Source organism: Pseudonaja textilis, chromosome 15 (genome assembly GCF_049901715.1).
Source record: "Pseudonaja textilis isolate UNSWEBS1 chromosome 15, rPseTex1.2, whole genome shotgun sequence".
Lineage (NCBI taxonomy): Eukaryota > Metazoa > Chordata > Lepidosauria > Squamata > Elapidae > Pseudonaja > Pseudonaja textilis.
Genome location: NC_142004.1, coordinates 8,132,662 through 8,154,178, shown reverse-complemented (window position 1 = coordinate 8,154,178; position 21,517 = coordinate 8,132,662). Strand labels below are relative to the sequence as shown.

The window sequence follows — 21,517 nt, the reverse complement described above, 5'->3', positions numbered from 1 at the left end:
CCTGCCCCTCTCCTCCCACCCCTCCCCTTCTTGCCCAGTCAGTCCTTATCGCGCTTGCGCAACATTGCGCATGCCCAACATCGCTGACTGCGTTCTTCCTTGCCCAGTCACTCCTTAAGGTATTTTTCCCCCTCCTGACGATCAGCTGTTCCTATGATTAGCTGTGCCAGTATTTCCCTCGCTTACTTACCACTTCACCCAGGGGGCTTCCCTGGGGCCCAGGAAGGCAAAAATGGGGGGCAGTAGCATCCCGTCCTCCCCTCCATTTTTTTGCCTTCCTGGTCCCCAGGGAAGCCTTCTGGGAGAAAAACACCCCCGCAGGAGGCTTCCCTGAGGCCCAAAAATTGGAGGGGGGGGTTATTGCCCCCCCCAAAAGAAGCCACACCGACCCAGTCACATAGTCAAGCCGACATAGCCACGCCCACAGAACCGGTTGTTACAAAATTTGAATCACATCCCTGATCACCACGTGGTCAAAATTCGGATGCTAGGCATATATTTATGATGGTTGCCATGTTCTGGTTACTAATGTAAATCTCTTAATAACTGTGGCAAGAAAGGTCGTAAAATTTATCTTGTTAAAGTGAGACAGTTGTTAAGTGAATTTTGCCCCATTTTAGGACCTTTCTAGCACAATTGTTAAGCGAATCACAGCAGTTTTTAAGTTAGTAACCCAACAACTGTGCAGTGATTCACTTAGCAGCTGTGCTAGAAAGGTTGCAAAATGGGGCAGAACTCACTTAAACAACTGTCTTACTTAACAACAGAAGCAATCTGGCATTCCTGTTGACTTTGCTTGTCAGAAGGTGATTGCATGACCCCAGGGTTTATGACTGCAACCATCATAAATACATGCCAGTTGCCAAGCGTCTGTATTTTGATCACATGACCATAGAGATTCTGCAATGGTGGAAATTTTTTTAATTTTTTTAAAAAATTTTCAGTGTCCCTGTAACTTTGAATGGTCTCTAAACTAATGTTGTAAATGGAGAGGCAGCTGTATTTGTTCACATCAGATTATTGTCAAAGGCTTATCACGTTATTGCAAATAAACATAGCTGAAGAAAATTGGTTCTCTGTAGCTTACCTCTAAGCTAAGGGGAGGCAGACATGAGACTTACACAATGTATTCAACACACTATTTGTGTGATGTGCTTTATGGTGGTTTGTTTAATCGGGGTTATCCAATAAGCCCCAATTAGCTGACTTTGTACCCTGTGCCGAGTTATACACCCCATGTAAAAGTGTTAATGTTAGCTTCACACATCAGTCAAACCTAAACTAACTACAGTGGCCGGTTTGTCTCTCCTAAACCCTAATATGTCTGACTGGTTTTGGTTGATCCTGTTATGGGGACTTGAGCCCTCTGCTATGTAAACTATGAATTATGATTTAATATGGAGTAAATTTAATCAACTTTGATTAAGCAATCCTTGGCTTCACGCAGTAAATGAATCCAAGGTAGTTCTAGTAATTTGACGTATGCTTAAACCAAAGCAGGGGACTTAAAGTGAGTTTTGTTCCCAAGTCTGTACACACAATTTTTTATGCTGCCTTCCCTTTTTTTTTTGCAACTTATTTAAGAGGAAGGAAAGCATTCCAGAGCTTCTTATTAAAACTGTGAGAAAATCTGTGATGCTCATAAATTTTAAATCTACAAATTGCTGTGCAAGGAAGCAAGCTGGAGCTGAATAAGAAGGGAGAAAAAAAGATACTTAAGAATATGTAAACATTCCAGTGTTATTTACAGGCCACTCAAGGTTTTAAAGACAACAATTAGTAGCAAAAGTTTTCTGTCTACAAACACCAATGATACTATGAAACAGTAAGTCAACAACAACAATGTAATTTGCAACTAAGTTCTTGATCAGTGACAGTCAAGTCTATAGGAAAACACTCAGGCTCAGCTCTCGTAACTTGCTAAATCATGGCTTAATCCCAGCTTGTTAAATAATCCCCAGTGGATTTGGCTTGCACTTGGAAGCCATATCCCTTGTCTTACTGGCAGTAATGCTTGGATTCTTAACTGTATTTTGTGATGTGCTTGGCTTAGTTACGAGGTGCAAACCAGGCTGGTGAATTCCTTGTTGCCTAAACATTTTGCACACTTCAGCTGCGGAAAATTTGCACGTCCTCCAAACAGGCTCAGATCATCACAGGATCTAGAAGGTATTCTCTGAGACAATATGCTTCTGGGCCCCCCCAAAATGTGCATGCAACAAGGAAAAGCACCTCTAAAGACACTGTCGCACTTCCAGGTCGCCTGTTTGTCAATGTGCTCCTCCCTTCCTTGCACATTACGGCCTGACGCATCAGAAGTGTGCACTTAAAAACATAATGTGTGACATGGCTCTAAGTGGCAGAGGGAAGACAGATTTCGCACCTTGCTAAAGATGCTCTTATTTTTCACACCTCCAGTCGCCACAAAAGGCAAGCACAAAAGAGCTTTGAGGAAGCCTTCGGTCTGTTGCCAACAGGTCTTTAAAAGGAGAATCGGGAATGCTTAACCTCTCCCCTTCCCATTGATTATGCCCTGTGTTGCAAAATCACTAGGATTGATTTGAAGGGGTTAAGGAGGAGGGGGAAGGCTGTACCCCTCCCTGCTACTTCCTTGCGTAGCTTGGAAGGACATCACAGGGGTGCTACAGACTAGAGGAAAAACTTCCAAGCATCAAATCATACTCAATCTGCTCTTGTTCCCTGCAAACTGCAGCTACCTCATTGCTCTGGAATTCTGCACCAGATTGTTCTTCTATAGGCAGGCTTGGTCCATAAAGGCTCAGTCTAGTCCTGTGAGATGGGAACATCCCAAGTTTTGACGTGTCTTTCTGTTACTTGGCTGATGGACAAGGAAGGGAGGGAGGAGAATGCAAGGCGAAGAAGGAAAATGGGAAAGGGGAAGAATGGGAAGGAAGGAAGAGGAAAGGGAGGGAGGGAGGAGGAAAGGAAGGAAGGAGGTGGGAGAGGAATAGGAAGGAAGGAGAAGGGGAATGGAAGGAAGGCAGAAACAATGAGAGGGGTGGAGGGAAGGAAGGAAGGAAAGGCAATGAGATGGATGGATGGAAGGAAGGAAGGGACAATGAGAGGGAGGGAGGGAAGGAGGAAAAGTTAGTGAGTTGGATTGATGGAAGGAAGGAAGGAAAGGACGAGAGGGAGGGAGGGAGTGAAGGAAAGAAGGAAAGGCAATGAGATCGATGGATGGAAGGAAGGAAGAAGGAAGGAAGGAAGGAAGGAAGGAAGGAAGGAAGGAAGGAAGGAAGGAAGGAAGGAAGGAAGGAAGGAAGGAAGGAAGGAAGGAAGGGCAATGGGAAGAAAAGGGAAGAAGCAAAAAAAAGAAAAAGAAATCTCTTCAGCAGACTACCCGTACTTCAAACGTCAACCCTGCTGACCCTTAACATTCTTGTATCTCCTCCGTTACAGACCAGAATTTTGTTGCTTTTGAAAACCTTCCCAAGGCCAAATATTTCAAAATCCCAGAAGAAGAGGAAGAAGGAAAAAAATATATATATTCCCATTTCAACTGAGAGTCCAGCCAAGCCTACCGGTAGATAAATGATTGGTTCCTAGTAGCTTGCAATTACCAAAGGAAATGGTTAGACATCCAGCCATCTTTCTTGCTTAATTGGGCCAAGATTGATTACAGGATGTCTTCCAATGCAGATGACACCCCACTGTCTGTAATTTGGGGTTAAGGAAGGAACAAAATGCCAATTTGTCTCTCCTGGCTTGAGGGGCAGAGCTGCATCAAGAGTTTAATTGCCCAGTTGGCCTACCTTCCTAGGTTGTACAGATAGAAGCCAAGTATTATGTTTTTTTAAAAAAAATCTTATTTATATCATGCCTTCATTTGTATAACTCAAGGGAGCATGCATTGTGCGCTATCCTAGGGGATTTGTTTTTAGTTTTTTTTAACCCTGCCTTATTTTTTATTATTATTTTACTTTTATTATTTAGCTGCCCAGATGTGAAATAGTTTAGGATCTCCTGCCTGAGCTGGGTGGGGGGTGAACTAGAAGACCTCAAAGATTCCTTTCCAGTTCTGATATTCTGTTCTATCTTCTATGAGATAGTCAGCAAATAAATTTCATAAATAATTTTATTAAATATCTTAAGGCAGTGAACATATGTAATGCTCTTTCCTCCTCCTGTTTTCCTGACCACAGCAGTCCTAGGTGGATTGATAAAAAAAAAGTATAAACGTTTAGGTTTATAGTTTTCCTGTTGAGATTTATAAAAAGTAATAAAGGTGAGATATTAAATAAATAGACGAATCTTATGAATGGTTCCCATAAAATACTGGTGCTACTGGTGTTGAATGGGAATACTGGTATTGAGTGGGAATACTGGTATTGAGTGGGAATACTGATGCTGACTGGGAATACTGGTGCTGACTGGGAATACTGGTATTGAGTGGGAATACTGGTGCTGACTGGGAATACTGGTATTGAGTGGGAATACTGGTGCTAGGAATATTGATGCCGACTGGGAATACTGGTGCAATGAGGTTGGCTGCACCTCAGCTCAGTCCCTAGTTTGACCCTGGTTGGCTGGAGTGGGGTGGGGAGGGTTGTGTGAACCAGTTCAGGGTACCAAGGACAGTCAACCTCACAAGTTAACACCTCCACCGCCAACTTTCCCCCAAACCCACTCATTCTTCCAGTGCCCCAGTCTCTCTGGCACCTCACAGCCCCCCCCGCCCCACAACAGGTGCCCATCCACACATTCTGACATCTTGGAGCGGGATTCAGCGTCCTGCTTTGCAAGGGGGGGCAGGGACCCCCCCCCTTCTTCCCAGCTCCAAACATGGGTCCATTCCGGGCAGGAGGTCAGGCTCAGCCTGCCAGGTAAGGGAGGCTAACCTGTGCTCTTTGGGGCTCAGAAGTGGTCGTGGGAAGCCTCACCTAGCACCGAGTTTGCCACCTGAGAAGGTTGGGGGGGGGGGTCCAACCGGCAGGCAAGCCGGACCTTCCTTCCTCTCTCTCACACACACACCCCTTCCCCAAACTCCAGCTTGACTAAAAAAAGAGGCGAGGGGTAGCACCTCTGCCTTTCCCTCAGAGAGAGAGAGAGAGAGAGGGAGAGAGAGAGAGAAAGAAAGAAAGGGAGGAGAGAGAGAGAGAAAGAAAGGGAGAAAAAAGAGAGAGAGAGAGAGAAAATGTGAATTTTCCTCAGCCAAAGAGAGAGAATAAGACAGGGAAAGAAAGGGAGAAAAAGAGTGAAAGAGAGAGAGAATAAAACAGGGAAAGAAAGGGAGAAAATGAGAGAAAGAAAGAAAGAAAAAGAGAGAATGAGAGAGAGAGAGATTTCCCTCAGCCCAAGAGAGAGAATAAAACAGGGAAAGAAAGGGGGGAAGAGAGAAAGAAGGAAAGAAAAAGAGAGAATGAGAGAGAGAGAGATTTCCCTCAGCCCAAGAGAGAGAATAAGACGGGGAAAGAAAGGGGGAAAAGAGAGAGAAAGAAGGAAAGAAAAAGAGAGAATGAGAGAGAGAGAGATTTCCCTCAGCCCAAGAGAGAGAATAAAACAGGGAAAGAAAGGGGGGAAGAGAGAAAGAAGGAAAGAAAAAGAGAGAATGAGAGAGAGAGAGATTTCCCTCAGCCCAAGAGAGAGAATAAGACGGGGAAAGAAAGGGGGAAAAGAGAGAAAGAAGGAAAGAAAAAGAGAGAATGAGAGAGAGAGATTTCCCTCAGCCCAAGAGAGAGAATAAAACAGGGAAAGAAAGGGGGGAAGAGAGAAAGAAGGAAAGAAAAAGAGAGAATGAGAGAGAGAGAGATTTCCCTCAGCCCAAGAGAGAGAATAAGACGGGGAAAGAAAGGGGGGAAAAGAGAGAAAGAGAGAGACTCCCTTCGAGGCGGGTGGTCGCTTCCTCCTTCCCCCCGCCCCCTCCGATTGGGGAGGGGGGGCCAAGGCCCGCCCGCCCGCCAGTCATGCAGCGGCGCGCGCGAGGCACTCCGAAGGGGGGCGGAGGGAGACGAGAGAGCGAGAGAGAGAGAGAGAGAGCGCTCGCGCCAGGTGGTTGGGGAAGGCGCGGGGCCGCGCGCGCGCGCAAGGGAGGGAGGGAGGGAGCGGGGCCGCGCGCGGGGCGGTCGGAGCTGCGGCGAGCGAGTGACGCGCAGCTGGCCGGCCCTGCTCATGCGCAGCCGGCCGGGCGGTGCTAAAGCCCCGAGCGAGCGAGCCAGCGAGGAGGAGGAGGAGGAGGGCGACCGGGGAGGGGGCGGCCGAGCGGAGGGCTGGGCGGCGGCGGCGGCGGCGGAAGGAGCGGCGGCGGGAGCAGAAGAAGCGGCGGCGGCGGCGGCGGCATGAGGAGGCGCAGCCGGCGCGGCCCCTCCTGAGGCGCGCCCCGAGCCGGGGTGGGCGGCGCGCGCGCGGGAGGGAGGGAGGGGGGCGGGCAACGGGCGGCCGAGAAGGAGGGGGGGTCGCAGGCGGCTCCTGCCAGGCGAGGGGAGCCCGCCGGGCCGGGCGAGGCGGGGGCAAAGTTGGGCAGGGGCCGAGCGGGCCGGCGGGCCCAGCCGCTCGCCCGCAGCCCCCGAAGAGGAGGAGGAGGAGGAGGACGAGGAAGGCTCTGCCTTCTGCTGCTGCTGCTGCTGGGCTTGCTGCAAGGCAGAGGCCAGTCCGATCCTTCCTTCCTTCCCTTCTACCTTCCTTCCTTTCCTTCATTCCTCCTTTCCTTCATTCCTCCTTTCCTTCTTGCCCTTCCGTCCTTCTTTCCTCCCTTCCTCTCTCCTTTCCTCTTTGCCTTCGTTCCTGCTTTCCTTCCGCCTTCCTTCCGTCCTTTCCTTCCTTCCTCCTTTCCTTCTTGCCCTCCCTCCCTCCTTTCAGCCCTTCCCCTTTCCTCTCTCCTTTGCCTTGGTTCCTGCTTTCCTTCCGCCTTTCTTTCTTTCCTTCCTTCCTCCTTTCCTTCTTGCCCTTCCTCCCTCCTTTCCGCCCGTCCCCTTTCCTCTCCCTTTTGCCTTCGTTCCTGCTTTCCTTCCGCCTTTCTTTCTTTCCTTCCCTCCTTTCCTTCCGCCTTTCTTTCCTTTCTCCCCCCTTTCCTTCTTTCCCGACGCGCGCTTGGCCTCGCAACAAAGTTGCAGCTCCAGCCTCGGCGGAACGGCCGGCGCCCCTCTTTGGCGCCCTCGCCTGCACGGGTCTCCCCCCGGATTCGAACCCGGGGCGGGGTGAGGAACGAGGGGTGCAGAGAGACAGAGGAGAGGGAGAAAAAAAAGAAGGGGGGGGCGGGCTTCGGTTTAGTGTAGCCCCGCCGCCCCTCTCCTGCTCCTCCGCCGCCGCTGCTGCTTCTCGTCTGGATTCGCCCTGCTGGATCTGCGGTGGATTGATTGATTTTTGGGGGTCTTTGGCCCAGCGGGGAAGGGTGATCTGCCCCGGCCTTTGTGCCTCCGTGGAGCTCTGGTTTGGATTTGGGGACGGGGGCGAAGCTTGGCTCTGCCTGCCTGCCTGCCCGCCCTCCCACCCGGCCGCCCCCTTTTTTTTCCTCTCTTTCTCCAGACCCGAACTTGAGATTCGTCGCAGCGGGTCTTTCCCCTGTCTTCCGCCCCCCTCCCCAGGATTTTCTCCCCTGGCTGGTCTTTTTCCTCTTTTTCCAACCTCCCCCACCCCACCCCCGAGTGGGGCGCCGTTTGTCAAGGTCACTGTGGATTTATCTTTGGGTTTTTGCCTGCCTCTGGATGTGGATTGCCCCCTTGGTGGCTTTCTCCTGCCTTAGCTTGGATCGCCCCTGGCTCTCTCTTCTCCAGGGTTGCTGGATTAGCTTTCTCGTCCCCCTCCCACTTCGGATTTCATGAGCCAGAAGAAAGGAGCAGCTCTGAGCCAGAAAAAGAGGCTGTTGGATCGTACAAAAAAATCCCAATAAAGACGAATTGTGGGTTTCGTTGTTTTGGTTTTTTTCAACTGGCTTTGGAAATGGATGGCAAGATTAGACAAAGCAGGAAATCCCGGTCCCAAAGGGATCGGGTGAGGCGCAGAGACCCCAACGGCAGGGATAGACTTCACCAAAGCCCCTCCTCGACCTCCGAAAGGGAAACCAGCCCTGGCAAGGAGAATACCAGCCAGAGTGGTCTGCTTCCCAAGAGCCAGGCTTCTGCAGGCAGAAATGCCAGACCTCCGAGGCGGCGGAGGCGGGAATCCAGTTCCCAGGAAGAGGATTTAATTGATGGATTTGCCATCGCCAGCTTCACCACCATGGAAGCCTTGGAGGTAAGATGTTGGTCTCTCCCCTGGACAGGGTGGCGGCGGTCCTGTTTGTGGGGAGGGGGAGAAGGAACAGGGGGAGGAGGAAGAGTTTTGGTCATCGTCTGGGCTGCTTTGCTTGTGCTGGTCAGTCTGGTTGAACTTTTGAGGGCTTTGGGACCAGCAGCTGGAGGAATTGAAGGTGGACCTCCAGGCCTGGGAGCTGGTCTTCGTTCCTTTCCCTCGTGGTTCTGCTTTGCTTGTGCTGGTCATCTCATTCTGAGGGAGTTGGGACCAATTTCTTAAAGGTGGACCTTCAGGGCTGGGTTCTTTGTTGGTCTCCATCTATGGGACGGCTCTGCTTATGCTGGTCAATCTCATTGGACTTTTGAGGGGCTTGATATCAACCTCTGGATGAATTAAAGGTGGACCTTCAGGCTTTGGTCTGTGGCGGTCTCCATCTGTGATCCAAAGCATGCTAAACATCTGGCAACTGTCTTGGGTGTAACTTGTGTGCTCTTCTGAGCTGATGTAGTAGGCCAAGCCTTCTGGTTGACCCTTGCTCTCCATTTCAGCTGGGGAACAGTGAGGGGTCGCTGAAGCAAGCTGTGTGTTGATTTAGCTTTCTCCTGGGCTTGCAAACCTGTTTGGAGTGCAGGGAGATGAATGCGAAACTTCCTTTAAACTCCAGTCCTGCCGAAAACGCACCACCATTTTAAAAGCGGGTTGAATGGTGTGGCCAGTGCAGAGTTTGGGTGCCAGGGGTGTCATTGCCCCAACCAGGCTATTTCTTTGGCTGTTGGGAGAAGCAGCTGTTGAATCAGGCTGGAGAGATTTTCTGGGTTGACCTGAATGTGCTTTTGGTTTTTAAGAAAGAAGAGAAATGAAGAATAATTGGAGGGAATTGCTTTTGCTTGGTATTGTTGTATTGTATTTGATATTGGCTTGTTTCTTCTGCACGTAAAAGTTAAGTGAAACAAGCAACAATATTTTTAGAGAGTTTGGACAAAAAAAGGGGATTTTGTGTGTGTGGTTTGTGTTTTTTTTTTGTTGGTTTTTTTTTTGTTTTTCTGTTCAGTTTTTATTCATGATGTGATGGGAAAGTCTGAATGGGTAAGAATTTCTGGTAACTGTTTTTTATCCTGCTATATATCTTAGTCATTTTCGATGGGCTGGTTTGGTTCCCTTCCATTAAGAAATGAAAATGTTTGGGTAATGTTTCTATTCTGGATTGTTGTTCTTTTCAATAAAGCTGAACCAGAATGGGCTACCTTACAATCTGGTGATCATTGCATGCAGTGGCTGAGATCCTTCAAAGATATGGAGGAACATTGATACTTGCCCAAATAAAGGATTGTTCTAAAGTTGGCCAATTGGTCTGTCTAGAATGTACTATGAATGTTATTTGTTTTTCCTTGTGGTTTTTCCCTGGAAGATTCAACTTTGAAGTTGTAGGAGTTCACCTCTGGATTTCATTTTGTAGTTTGTCAAACTTTTTCTGGCTGTAAGCAAAACTCAGAACTGTCCACTTGGCCCAAGGAACAGTTGTTGCCCTGGAATCTTTCATTTGCATGGATTAAAAAACAAAACCACCATGTTGTTTTTGAAATCTGCAATCAATAGGTGCTTGGAGAAGGATGCTGCTTCTATGCTGTGAAGTTGCATGCATTCGAAGCCTAAAAGTATTTTTCATAATATTGTTCTGATTTGGTCTTAACCAGAAGATTGATATGATATATTTCTTGTCTCAATTGTAGCGGTGGCAGATGCAAGAAAAATTTCCCGATGATTCTTGTTTGTCATTGTACTACTTCTTGTTCTCACAGTCTTTACTTTCCCTGGTGTTTTCCTGCAAGATGATTGCTATCTGTCAGTCACTCAAATTAATTGCTAATCAAACTGATGAGCCTCTAGAACAGTTGTTGGAGAATTCATAACATTTCTGCTGTCTGATCTATCGTGGTTGGGTGCAAGCTATAAAAGCTGCTTTGGTGTCTTCTGCAGTCAAGGATGGTCCTTAGAGCATCCTATCTTTGATAAAGCTGGATGGTTTGAAAGAATTGCACAAATTCTTTACTGGGAAATCAGGGGGTTTGTTCAGTTGATCACCAATAAACAAGATACAAATTGGCAGACAGCACCGAGCTTCATTCTCTCTAAAACTGCATTATTGTGAAAATGGAGAAGGTATACTATGTGGGGTTCTCTCTGTTGTGAAGAATACCTAAAAGTTTCACGTGCTTTTACCCTTCAATAATAAATTGAATTTGAGTTGCTGGCTTGGTGTATATTTATATCATGAATCACTTCTATTGCTTATCTAGGGAGATTTAAAAAGCTCCAGTGTTTGGAGTAGTGTGTTGTGTTTTCTTTCTAAATTAGCTTACACTTCGGTGTATCATTACACTTCTGTGTATCATTTGGCCTTCTTAAAATGATTCCCACAGAGTGTAAACCCTATGGCTAGGTTCACCCATTGTCTAGAGCTTTGTTCACAATCAAGAGAAAAGTGCTCACGAAATATGTGCAGATTTATCTTTGCTGGTGTGCCATGGTATATTACAAGAGTAAGTGTTTCCCTATGCATGGAATTACTTGGCAATCTCTCTCTCTCTCTAAAGTAAGTCTCTTTAAGGGTTTTCTTCCTTAAAAGTTTGTTTCAATATTCTCGAAGCTGACTGGGAACCAAGCACAAGAACATTAGGACTGGTAAGTGAGCGAATCAATAAGGAGCTGAAATGAATAGGTAGGTCTACCTATCTTTCACACAGATCCTGGAAGTGATACTTGGGAGTGTTTGAACAATAAAAGAGAAGGATGAATAGGATCTTATCAGTCTCTCAGATGATTTGAACCTTGATCAACCAGTTCAGAAGGAGGTGAAGGATCATTAAAAAGAGAGAGAAAGACTCTTCTGGGTGTACATCACTTGTGGATTTGTTGAACTGGCTTGTGGAAATGATTATATGGAATTTTAACTTTAGCTATATACTCCACTAAATGTCATTTTTGCAGAACAAAAAAAAAAGGCTGTAATTTTACCACCTGTATTAAAGCAATCCTTTTCATCGAAGCTTCTTCGGGCAAGACAGTAGACCATTCCTATATATTTTATTTATTATTTTATTTGTTAGTAGGGCTACTTCACGCAGCTTGCAACAGTAACAAAAACAAAGAAGCAAAAAAGAGTTGTCAACAAGACAAGTAAAATAAACAATGGAAAAGAAAACAGTGAGAATGTATCAGTATGGTAACAAAAAATGGGCAGTTGTGGAGCAGACAGCAAAGAGGAGACACAGTCTGCTATCCATCATAGTTTTCTATTGCCCAAGTATAGAACTGGCTTTGAAACTCGAGGGTGGCATTTGCCACCCATTGGAAAGATTGGGATGTCCAAGTTTGGAGGGAAAATGATTTGCCAAGTAGCAGAACTTTTAACAAGTGTTTTGTAGAAGGGATTCAGCTAAACAGAGCGATCGGTACTTCTGGCTTAGCCCTTGTGCTCTGCAACCTTAACCTAGAACGGGACCAACCTTGAAGGATTGTTTTAAAAGGTTTCATTGCATGAAGATAAAATGTAACCATGATTAAACTCTGACTAATGGTGCAGGGTGAGCCAAGTGGGGGCCAGCCCTGCCATTGGATGACAGGAGAAAACGGGTTTTGAGGAATGGCAATAACATGATAGAGCTGTGTATTGCGATCCTTAAATTTAGAACTTAGAAAACTAGGGACTTTTGAGGTCAGTTCCTTGCCCATGGCAAGGGACCCTGTGCCATTCTGGACAACTTCCTTCTTAAAAGCCTCAAAGGATGGAGCAGCCATGACTTCCGGAGGTTCCACTGATTGGTTGTTCTCCTTATCAGGAAATCTTTTAGTTCCAGATGGGGTTTCTCGTTAATGATCTTCCGCCCATTACTTCTTGGCCTGCCTTTCAGGTGCTTTGGAAAACAGGTTGAAAACCCCCCCCCTCCCTTTCTTTGTGGCAGCCCCTCAAATATTGGAAGAGTGCTGTCATGTCGCTCCTAGTCCCTTCCCTTCGTTCGACTAGACATACCCAGTTCTCTTGGTCGTTCGTTTCTTAGATTGTCTTGAGGGGTGATGGAGCTATTTTTGTGGCTACGCACCTGCTGCTGAGAGAGTTGGGATCCGTGCAGAAGCGACTTCTGATCAGGAACTAGGCCAGGTGTCCCGCAGGATCTTTAAAAGAGTCGTCCTGCTTATGGGATGGTGGCAGCTGCCTAGAGCCCTCCTTTCGTTAATATGCGAAGGAGAGCTTTTGCTTTCGTGGGTCGTAGTTGACTCGTTGCAATGAACAGCCCGCACAGGATCCATTTGTTTTCTTTCAAGGGCCAGAGGTGGGTTGCCTCTCCAGAAGGCAGTTGTGTTGGCATAAGTTGTGTGTTCGGGTGGGTGTGTTCTTTTCACACGTTCGGGAGTAGAATAAGGTGGTAATTCCGAGACAAAGGCTGACATGAGTTTTTTTTTTCTTTCTTCATATCAAGATGTGTGGTTGCTCCTCTTGTTCGTGGGGAAATGCCAGAGGAGCTTCTAATATGAGCCAGAGATGAAGGGGATTACCAGGGCCAGAATCTCTCGAACTAGCATGTGCTTAACGCATGATGTACAATATAGACCTTCTTTCTTCTTCTTTATAGCTAGCTCAATCTTGTTGATTGAGATCTAGTTGTGTTGTAGACCACTAGAGAGAAATCTAGGGGTTTCTTTTTAATGCATCCTGTGTTTTGCAGTGCAAATGTTCCTAGTTTAATGCTGTGTCCTTGCAGTTATTAAAAAAAAAAAACCCTCTGCTTTGCTAATACATCCTACTTGGTTAATTAAGTATCCCTCAACTTACGACCGCAAGTGAGCCCAAAATTTCTGTTGCTAAGCAAGACCGTTTTTAAGTGAATTTTGCCCTATTTTACAACATTTCTTGCCACGGCTCTTCAGCGAATCACTGCAGTTGCTACATTAGTAACATGGTTGTTAAGCGAATCTGGACTTTGCTTGTCAGAAGGTCGTAAAAGGGAATCCTGTGATCTTGGAACACTGCAACGGTCATAAGTATGAACCAGTTGCCAAGTGTCAAATTTCGATCACATGACCATGGGGATGCTACAAACATTGTTCAGTGTGGAAAAACAGTCACCTTTTTCAGTGCTGTTGTAACTTTGAGCCAGTCACTAAACAAACAGTTGTAAGTTGAGAACTATCTGTACTCTGAATTCTACGTTTTTCTACATGTTGTGTCCTACAGAATAGAATGGAATACCCTTATTGTCATTGCATTCCACGAATACAATAAAATTTGAAAGCTACTCCAGCACAGTGCCCCAAACATCACATCACAATCACACTACAGAGTTTTCAAAATTAAAAATAATAATAATAATAATAATAAGGCTAGATCACAAATGCACTGTTTGATTCAAGACAATTTCTGCTTTGGAAAAGAAACTGTTTCTCAATCTATTCGTCCTCATTTTAAGACACCTATAACACCTCCCTGATGGTAACAGATCAAAATACGAATGTCCAGGATGAGAACGGTCTGTGGAGATTTTTAGTGCTCTAGAGAGCGGTCTGGTCTTTGCAATCTCTTCCAAAGAAGAAAGAGAACAACCGATGATTTTTTGTGCTGTGTTTATAACTCTCTGGAGCATCTTCTTATTCACTGCAGAGCATCCAGCACACCACACCATTACATAGTATGCCAAAATGCTCTCGATGGTAGACCGGTAAAAAATAACCAGCAACTTCTCACCCAAACCGCTATTGGAAGGGAAGCATTGATGTAGCCAGAAATATTACACATCTCAGTTTAAGTAGTAGTTTCTTTTCATGTTTTTGACAGAGTCCACTCATATTATGAAACTCTAACCTCGTTGACGTGCTATTTAGCTGGGTGCTAAATAAGTGTTAAACCAGGCATTGCGAGTGGTAAAAATGGCTCCTTCTTTGGTGTAGTTCCAGTCAGTTGTGGTGTATTCAGCCAAATATGGCTTCGTTCAGGAGTTGAGACTTCTGTTGGTTAAAAAGTAGCCATAGGTGGGAGCTGGAGAACATTTGGAGCATTGAAAGCATGTCATGAGTAGTCTCCTGAGGATGGAGATATGGTGAGCTATGTTCTCTATGTTAAAAGCCCTGAAAAATTAGAGAGCAAGGAGTAAGGTTGCCTCCTTAAGTTCTTTTCTCCTGTTGGAATACTTGCGACCATCTCAGGTTAAGATGAATGTCCTTCAAGTCAGAACTTTTAAGTTGACGGATTTATGCCAGCGTCTGTGCACTTCTGAGGCTAAGAGTACAGAGTTGGCTGGGTTTCCTCCATTTTCTTGAGATGTTTATATCTTCCCAGATCAGCTTTTAGACTTGCTAAACCAGATCTGACCCTGCTTAGCTTCTTGAGATCATCCTGGATCCTCCACCATCCGAATAACTTATTTCTGGACAGTGTGTACTTTTCCAAGCAAAGCAAGGGGTGTGAGCTATAAATTATGTTCACTTAGTAAGAATGACTGCTGGGCCCTTGAAAATAAAAAGCAGGTCTTGTGTTATTCTGATGTGTGAGAACTTTGCTTCGCAGTTAATTTTGTTGGAAAAAATGAAAGTTATGGCTGGACGTGGTTTCTTGATGGTTTTAGGCCTATGCTGTTATTTTCTATGAAATTTACAGACTAGATGGAAGTGTTGTGCCTGGGGTCTTTCTGTTCTCATTTTGTTGCATTGTATCCACTGCATAAATAAAGTAAACCTAAGTGAAAAACTTGGTTCTATAAGAACCGGGCATAAAGAAAAATTGGGGTGGGGGAAACTAGCCTATGGGATTTTTTTTTTCTCCTGCAGAATTTCCAAACCGCCATCTCTCTGCATTAAAAGGAAACGTTGTGGTGATGAAATTGGGAAGTTGTTATTTTACTTATCTCGTTGCTCAGGGATTTCCCTCTTCCTGTAAAACTTACCACGATAGCTTTGTGTTGTTGCAAGAACAGGGTTCTTGTGGTCAGGCCTTTTCGCTTAGCATTGATCCCGGCGAAATTGGGCCTTCAGGAAAGTCTGGAGCTTTGCATTTGGCAAGCAAGCGTGTCGTTGATTAGTTATTTAGCAATTCCCTTAAGACTGAGGAAACTACACAGATGTGGAAGGGAAGCCTGCCCCCCCCCAGTCATAAGTCCTCCAGTGCCATATCAAACATGCTAAGGTTGTGTTTTGAAGGACACTGTCTGGACAGCTGTATAAATTCACCCGAGAGTTGTAAGCAGTTGTCTGCGATTTTGCATGATTGTGAACTCGGTCGCAATCAATCGCCATCTCCATTTCACAAGTTCAAATTTAAAAGCTGTCTTCTCATGTTCATCGCTTTTTCTTTTCCTTTTTAAGAGAAACAAAGGGCAAGATCCGAACCAGGCTTACATCAATCATCTATTCACATTATGGAAGTAATTATCTACCCAGAAAAAGGGATTAACTTAGAATTTGTTGGAGTTCATAGGGCTCTGGGTATTTGCAAATGACGATTTTACTGGAGTTTCCTCTTGAAAAAAAAAACGGGGAGGGAAGGCTGAGAAATTGAACAAATCTTGTTTCTAAAGAACTATACAGGAAGAAAGTTTTGCAGGGGAAAACACTCCTCAAGAGGTTATTAAGTTGGCAGGAACCGCCACGCAGTTCCTCTTGTGAGTAAATTCTGCATTTGGTCCGAGTTTTCTATTCAGAAATAATTGAACAGTTAGTTGTCTTTGCTAACGCAGTACGGGCAGCTTCCTTAGGCTCACTGCTGATTAACCTTAATGGCAAATCAGATATTAGAATTTAGCAGCTTAAGCATTTAAAAAGATCTGGGAGCATGGAGCTGCAATTGGTTTCTGTCTTGTAGGGAGAGAAGTTTACAGATGTTCTGGTTTACCGAGAAGTGATGATGTTCCAAAAGAGGCTGTTTGGTGTATAGGTTACAGGCACCAGCCCCAGAAACCAGGGAGTTTGGGAATTTTAGTCCTGCCTTGGGCACCGAAGTTGCTTGAGTGACTTTGGGCCTGTCCTCCTCTCTTGGCCCTAGGAAGAAAGCTGATAAATTTCAAACTGCTTCTGAAAAATCTTGCCAAGGAAACTGCGTAGACACGTCCACACGGTTGCCAGGAGTTTGAAGGCAGAAAAACAAACACCAAAAGTAGCATTGGGGATTTTAAAAAAAGGAGAAATGTAAACTTGCAGAGGGAACCAGTGAAATTTCTTAAACCGGTTCTGAATTACAGGTACAACCAGAATTAGCACCCGATTTTCTACTGCTAGGCAAAGTGGTATTATTAAACGAGTCACGTCCGATTTCACGACCTCTTTCACCGTGGTTAGTTGAAGTCCATGCATCTTAGAGTTGCTAAGGTTGAGAAACTCTGAGAGGGTTACATTAGGGTCCCCCCAAAACCCTCTCTTTTTCACCCTCTCCCCAACAAATCTGGATTTTCAAACTGTTTCATGACGGATCTTCATTAATACAGATTTGCCTGCCCTCACCGCGTCCTTGAAAGCCATGTAATCTAGTCAAAGGCAACCACATCTTGTGGCAGACAATCCATTAGCATGAAATGTATTTTCACTCCTTAAAAAAAAAAGCAAAACACCACTTCATCTCCAAGGCTTGGAAAACGGCAAGGATGAAAAACATTTTTCTTTGAGCCGTCAGACATTGTCATGCAACGCCTCACCAGAATGGAATCTTTTTGCTTTGCGGACTTGGGTTTTATTGCTGTATTTTTCTTTCCTTTTGTTTTTGTGTTTTCTCCTCTGATCACCCACAGATTATCAGGGTTATGGAAGGTTATCAGTACTGTTGAATAAATCACTATTTATTCATCTGTGTCCTGTGTTATCTCTTTTGAAGATACCTCCTTGAATGAAGCCTTGGAAAGTTCTTCCTTCCCAACCTAGACAATACTCCTAGACGAACTGTTAGTCTTAATAATTGGACCCCTGACCATATTTATTTTAAAATTCCAGTGATGGAAAACAAGCTAAAGGAACTTTCAGCAGTTCCAAGAAGGCTCCACACCCATTTTCACTATTCAGGTGACCCTGAGGGCACAGTTAAACCTCCCAAGTGGCTTCAATGATTCTCAGAAAGAATGCTAATGACCAGATGAGTGCAAGGAATATAAATCATCCTTCACAAAACAGTCAGAACGGAAGAAGCTTCTTGCATGAGAAGCGAAACATCTTCAAGGGAAAACCAAGTCCAGTGGCCTGTTGAAAAAACACCTTTGAGACAAGCTAAAGGCAAATCCGTTTAGACCAGACTTGTTGGTAATAGGGTTCAAGGCCAGCTGTTTTGACTGGGAAAATAGATCAGATCTGCCTTCCTCCTTCTCCTCCTCTTCCCCCTTCCCCCCTCCTCCTCTTCCTTCCTCAGCGGATTTTAATACACGAAGGCACGCCAATGGAAAGGAGTGATTTTAAAATTATAATTAAGTGTCAAGAAGCCCTGTAAGATAAGGTGCTTCTTTTCTAGAGATTGTACAAGTTAAGAACATGTGGTATTGTTCTGGATTGGGCTTTTTAGATCATATCTTTTAGCGTTTCCCAAGCTGCTTCAGTTGTTTTCCCCGGAAATTCACAGAAATCATCCACGGAAATTCTCCCCAAGGATTTTTCTCTAGCTTTGTTGAAATCAGCTCTTTCGAAGTCTAAGACACTAGTTTGATTATGTTCTATTGCTTGGGTCTGCATTATGGGGAATTCCAATATGGCACGGTCTCTCTCCCCCCCCCCCCCCACCCCCCAAGTTTCCAGCAATTTTAACCCTTTCTATCACCTCTTCTCTGTTAGGAAGAATTAGGTTCAGTACAGGTGTCCCTCTAGTTCCCTCCTTACTTTTTGCATGACAAAGTTGTCAGCAAGGTTGGTCAGAAACCTGTCCAATCTCCCCGCTTGATGCAGAGTTTGCTAAAATCCCCCATTACCACTGCGCTGTGTTGTTTCTTTCCTCCATTACTGCCCCTTGCCCTTCTCAGTGGGCAGGGAGGTTTGCCAGCTTGATCCACAAGTATTGCATTTCTTGCAGATCTTGAAATAGACTCACCCAAGCTGAGTCAGCTGTTGCTCTGAAGTGCAGTTGGACATGTTTCTTTGCTTGGCTGGTTTGCTTGAAAGAACTGGCAAGCGAGCAGCGTGGCAGCATCACTCGATCCTGACAGAAATGTAGCTTCAAATGAAAAGCTGGCTGATTTCTTAGTTGCAAAGTTTTGCAAAGCCCTTTATCGCTTGATGGTTTCAGGATGTTTACGCTTGAAGAGTTCAAGGCCGTCTTTCCCAAGCTTGTGTCCTTCAGATGCGTTGGATAAATGTCTGGGAAATCTGGATGCTCCTGGCTGAATCATCTAAAGAGTGTTCTGAGTTGGAGAAGGGTGATCCAAGGTCCTAGGTGGTCGCCTGCATTTTGCATGGTCCGGGAATGGTGGAGCATAGGGACTGAAAGGCAAAAGGAGCAGGATTCAGTTTTACCACTTCTCCAGTCATGTTCTAAAGCAGGGGTGTCCAACCTTGGCAACTTTAAGACTTGTGGACTTCAACTCCCAGCTTTGCTGGCTGAGGAATTCTGGGAGTTGAAGTCCACAAGTCTTAAAGTTGCCAAGGTTGGACAGCCCTGTTCTAAAGGTCATCTCTTGCCCTCTAAACTCAGGATAAGGTCTTAGAATAGGAACTTTGCTATTGGCACCTAACATAATGGAGCCATAACCGAGTTGGAAGGGACCTTGGAGGTCTTCTAGTCCAGCTCCCTTCTCAAGCAGGAAAGCCTATACTATTTCAGACAAATGGTTGTCCAATCTCATCTTAAAAACCTTCTGGAGACAAGTTGTTCCACTGATTAATTGTTCTGACTGTCGGGAAATTTCTCCTTAGTTCTTGGTTACTTCCTTCCTTGATTACTTTCCATTTGTTGCTTGTCGTTCTACGCTTTGGAGATTAGGTTGGTAACGCCTCAAATATTGGAACACTGCTATCCTGTCACCCCTAATCCTTCTTTTCACTAGACTAGACTTACCCGATTCCTGCAACCATTCTTCATATGTTTTAGCCTCCAGCCCCCTAATTATCTTTTGTCCTCCTCCTCTGCACTCTTTCCAGAATCTTGACCTCTTTTTTTTTTTTAACGGTGACCCAAACTGCAATATTTCAAGATCCTGATCTCCAACCTATGCCTGATTCTCCAGTATTAATAGCGTTGAATGCTCAAGTGTGTTTGGGGGGGCTCTTTTTCTGGATCAGAGTTAAAAAAGCCCTTTCAACGGAACATCCTGTTTTCAATGACAGGCAAATAGCTTTATTCAGGAAGTGTTTAAGGAGAGAATGCAAAGGAAGAATTTTTTTTTTATCTGGTTCTTTTTTTCCCCAGCAGTCTCTGATTTCAAAGGCAGCACAAAGAGGCTGTGCTTAGCAGCTACGGTCTTATTTTCTGCAGATTGATCCGGGCCTTCTTCTAAAAAGATAGCCATGTCCTTGAGGGTAACTGCGCTTCCGAGGCCAATTTTGTGATTCTTAAACCTCATAAACTGCAGGGACTCCACAGTTGTGCCTCCCAACATGCCCTGCCCTGCAAGCCAACAGATGTTTCTGCTGGGGTTCTTGTTGTTTTGTCAGATTTGACAGTTGAAAACTTGATGAATCTTCCCGGAGAGATAATTGGGTTAATGTCTCCCGCTAAAAAAACCTTGCCTCGTTGAAGAAAGGCAGCCAGGAATGGCAAGGAGGTTAGATGGTGTTGGAATAAGAGACTGACATCTGCTCACCTTCAACTTAAACAAAAGTAAATTACTGAAATTTTTATCCTACACCATGTGAATTTTATGGAGTGATATTTCACACAGAGAGATGAGCTTGCAGTGGGGCAGTCGTATTAGGCCCAGCTAAAAAGCCTGTGAAAAAAGCCTGCAGGATTTTTAATGTAGTTTTCGAGAATACGCCATCAAGCAAGCTGTTGCAAAAAACACAAGGATTGGAGGACGTCGTTGAACTGTTCTTGATCCTCCCTGAAAGTGGTTGCTTTCTTGCAGATGATTCATTATCCAACTAGGTAATATCATCAGTAATGTCACGCACTGATGATGTTACCTAGCTTGGTAATGAAACATCTGCGAGAAAGCAACCCCGCTCAGAATGCACTAAGGACCCCCAGAGTTCATCCCTGAGCTACAAATATTCTCTTCTGTTTTACTTGGTTGTTATTCATGGTTCCCCCCCAATCAATAATTCCCTGTTTCCAATGTGTATTAATGCTCACCGATTGTTGAAGTTTGAGAGATCTGGGTTTATTTCTCTCGGATAATCTCACTCCCACCCTGGTTCCTAGAATGAGCATTGTTTACAATTGCTTTGTTGTCTTGATTCTTGTCACTTTAATACAAAACAGACCCATTTGCTTATTGCATTCATATGTTGGACAGTTTAAGGGGAAAAAATACTTATTACCCAATTATTGTTGTTTGACCATTTATTTTATCCTTGCAGCTTCATTTGGTAGGAAGCTAAAACCGGATCCTTTGGTTTTTGAAAGTTGCAAAGTACAGGTAGTCTTCAACTTAACAACAGTTCATTTAGTGACCATTCAAAATTACAACAGCACTGAAAAAAGGGACTCGGGGCTGTTTTTCACACTCACGGCCGTTGCAACATCCCCATGGTCACATGATCAAAATTCACAAAGTTGGCAACTGACTCATACGTACGACGGTCACAGTGTTCCAGGGGGGTCATGCGATCACCTTTGGCGACCTTCTGATGAGCATAGCCAATGGGGAAGCCAAATTCGCTTAACCGCGTTACTGACTTAACTGCAGCGATTCATTTAACGACTGTGGCAAGAAAGGTCATAAAATGGGGCAAAACTTGCTTAACAAATGTCTCCCTTAAGAACAGAAATATGGCCTCCTAAATCGAGGACTACCTGCAGTGACTAATGTGACCTGATCACTAATGTGATTCCATCAACCGATGGAACAGAAGTTGCCTTCGGAAGTTGTGGGAGCTTCATCCCTGGAGGCTTTCAAGAAGAGGCTGGACTGCCATCGGTCAGAAATGGGATAGGGTCTCCTGCTTGGGTGGGTGGGGGTTGGACTAGGTGACCTACCAGGTCCCTTCCAACTCTTAACAGATTAACAGTTAATCTGATCTCGTTCCCTGGATTGTAAGATATAGTTTCAATGTTATTTTCAAATAAGGAGGCACTGTTTCCTTTAAATAGCCGCCGGATCTCTTATGTGGGCCCACAGCCATTGTTAATTGAAGGAGGAAGCTAGAAGGGATGGATGTTGTAGAGTTAAAAAGAGGCAGCTTATGGAATCAGTCAAACTTGGTATAAAATAAT

At 45.1% G+C, this 21,517-nt stretch overlaps 1 protein-coding gene across 20 annotated transcripts in view; it reads left to right on the top strand.

Moving 5' to 3' along the window:
- Nucleotides 1–7,896: 7,896 nt before the first annotated feature.
- FBRSL1 (fibrosin like 1) overlaps nt 7,897–21,517 on the top strand; it is a 497,698-nt gene continuing 484,077 nt past the window's right edge. For all 20 annotated transcript variants that reach the window (XM_087913419.1, XM_087913410.1, XM_087913415.1 and 17 more), the window contains exon 1: nt 7,897–8,190. In XM_087913419.1, the coding sequence (XP_087769545.1) occupies nt 7,897–8,190 (294 nt within the window). The remainder of the gene's footprint in view (nt 8,191–21,517) is intronic.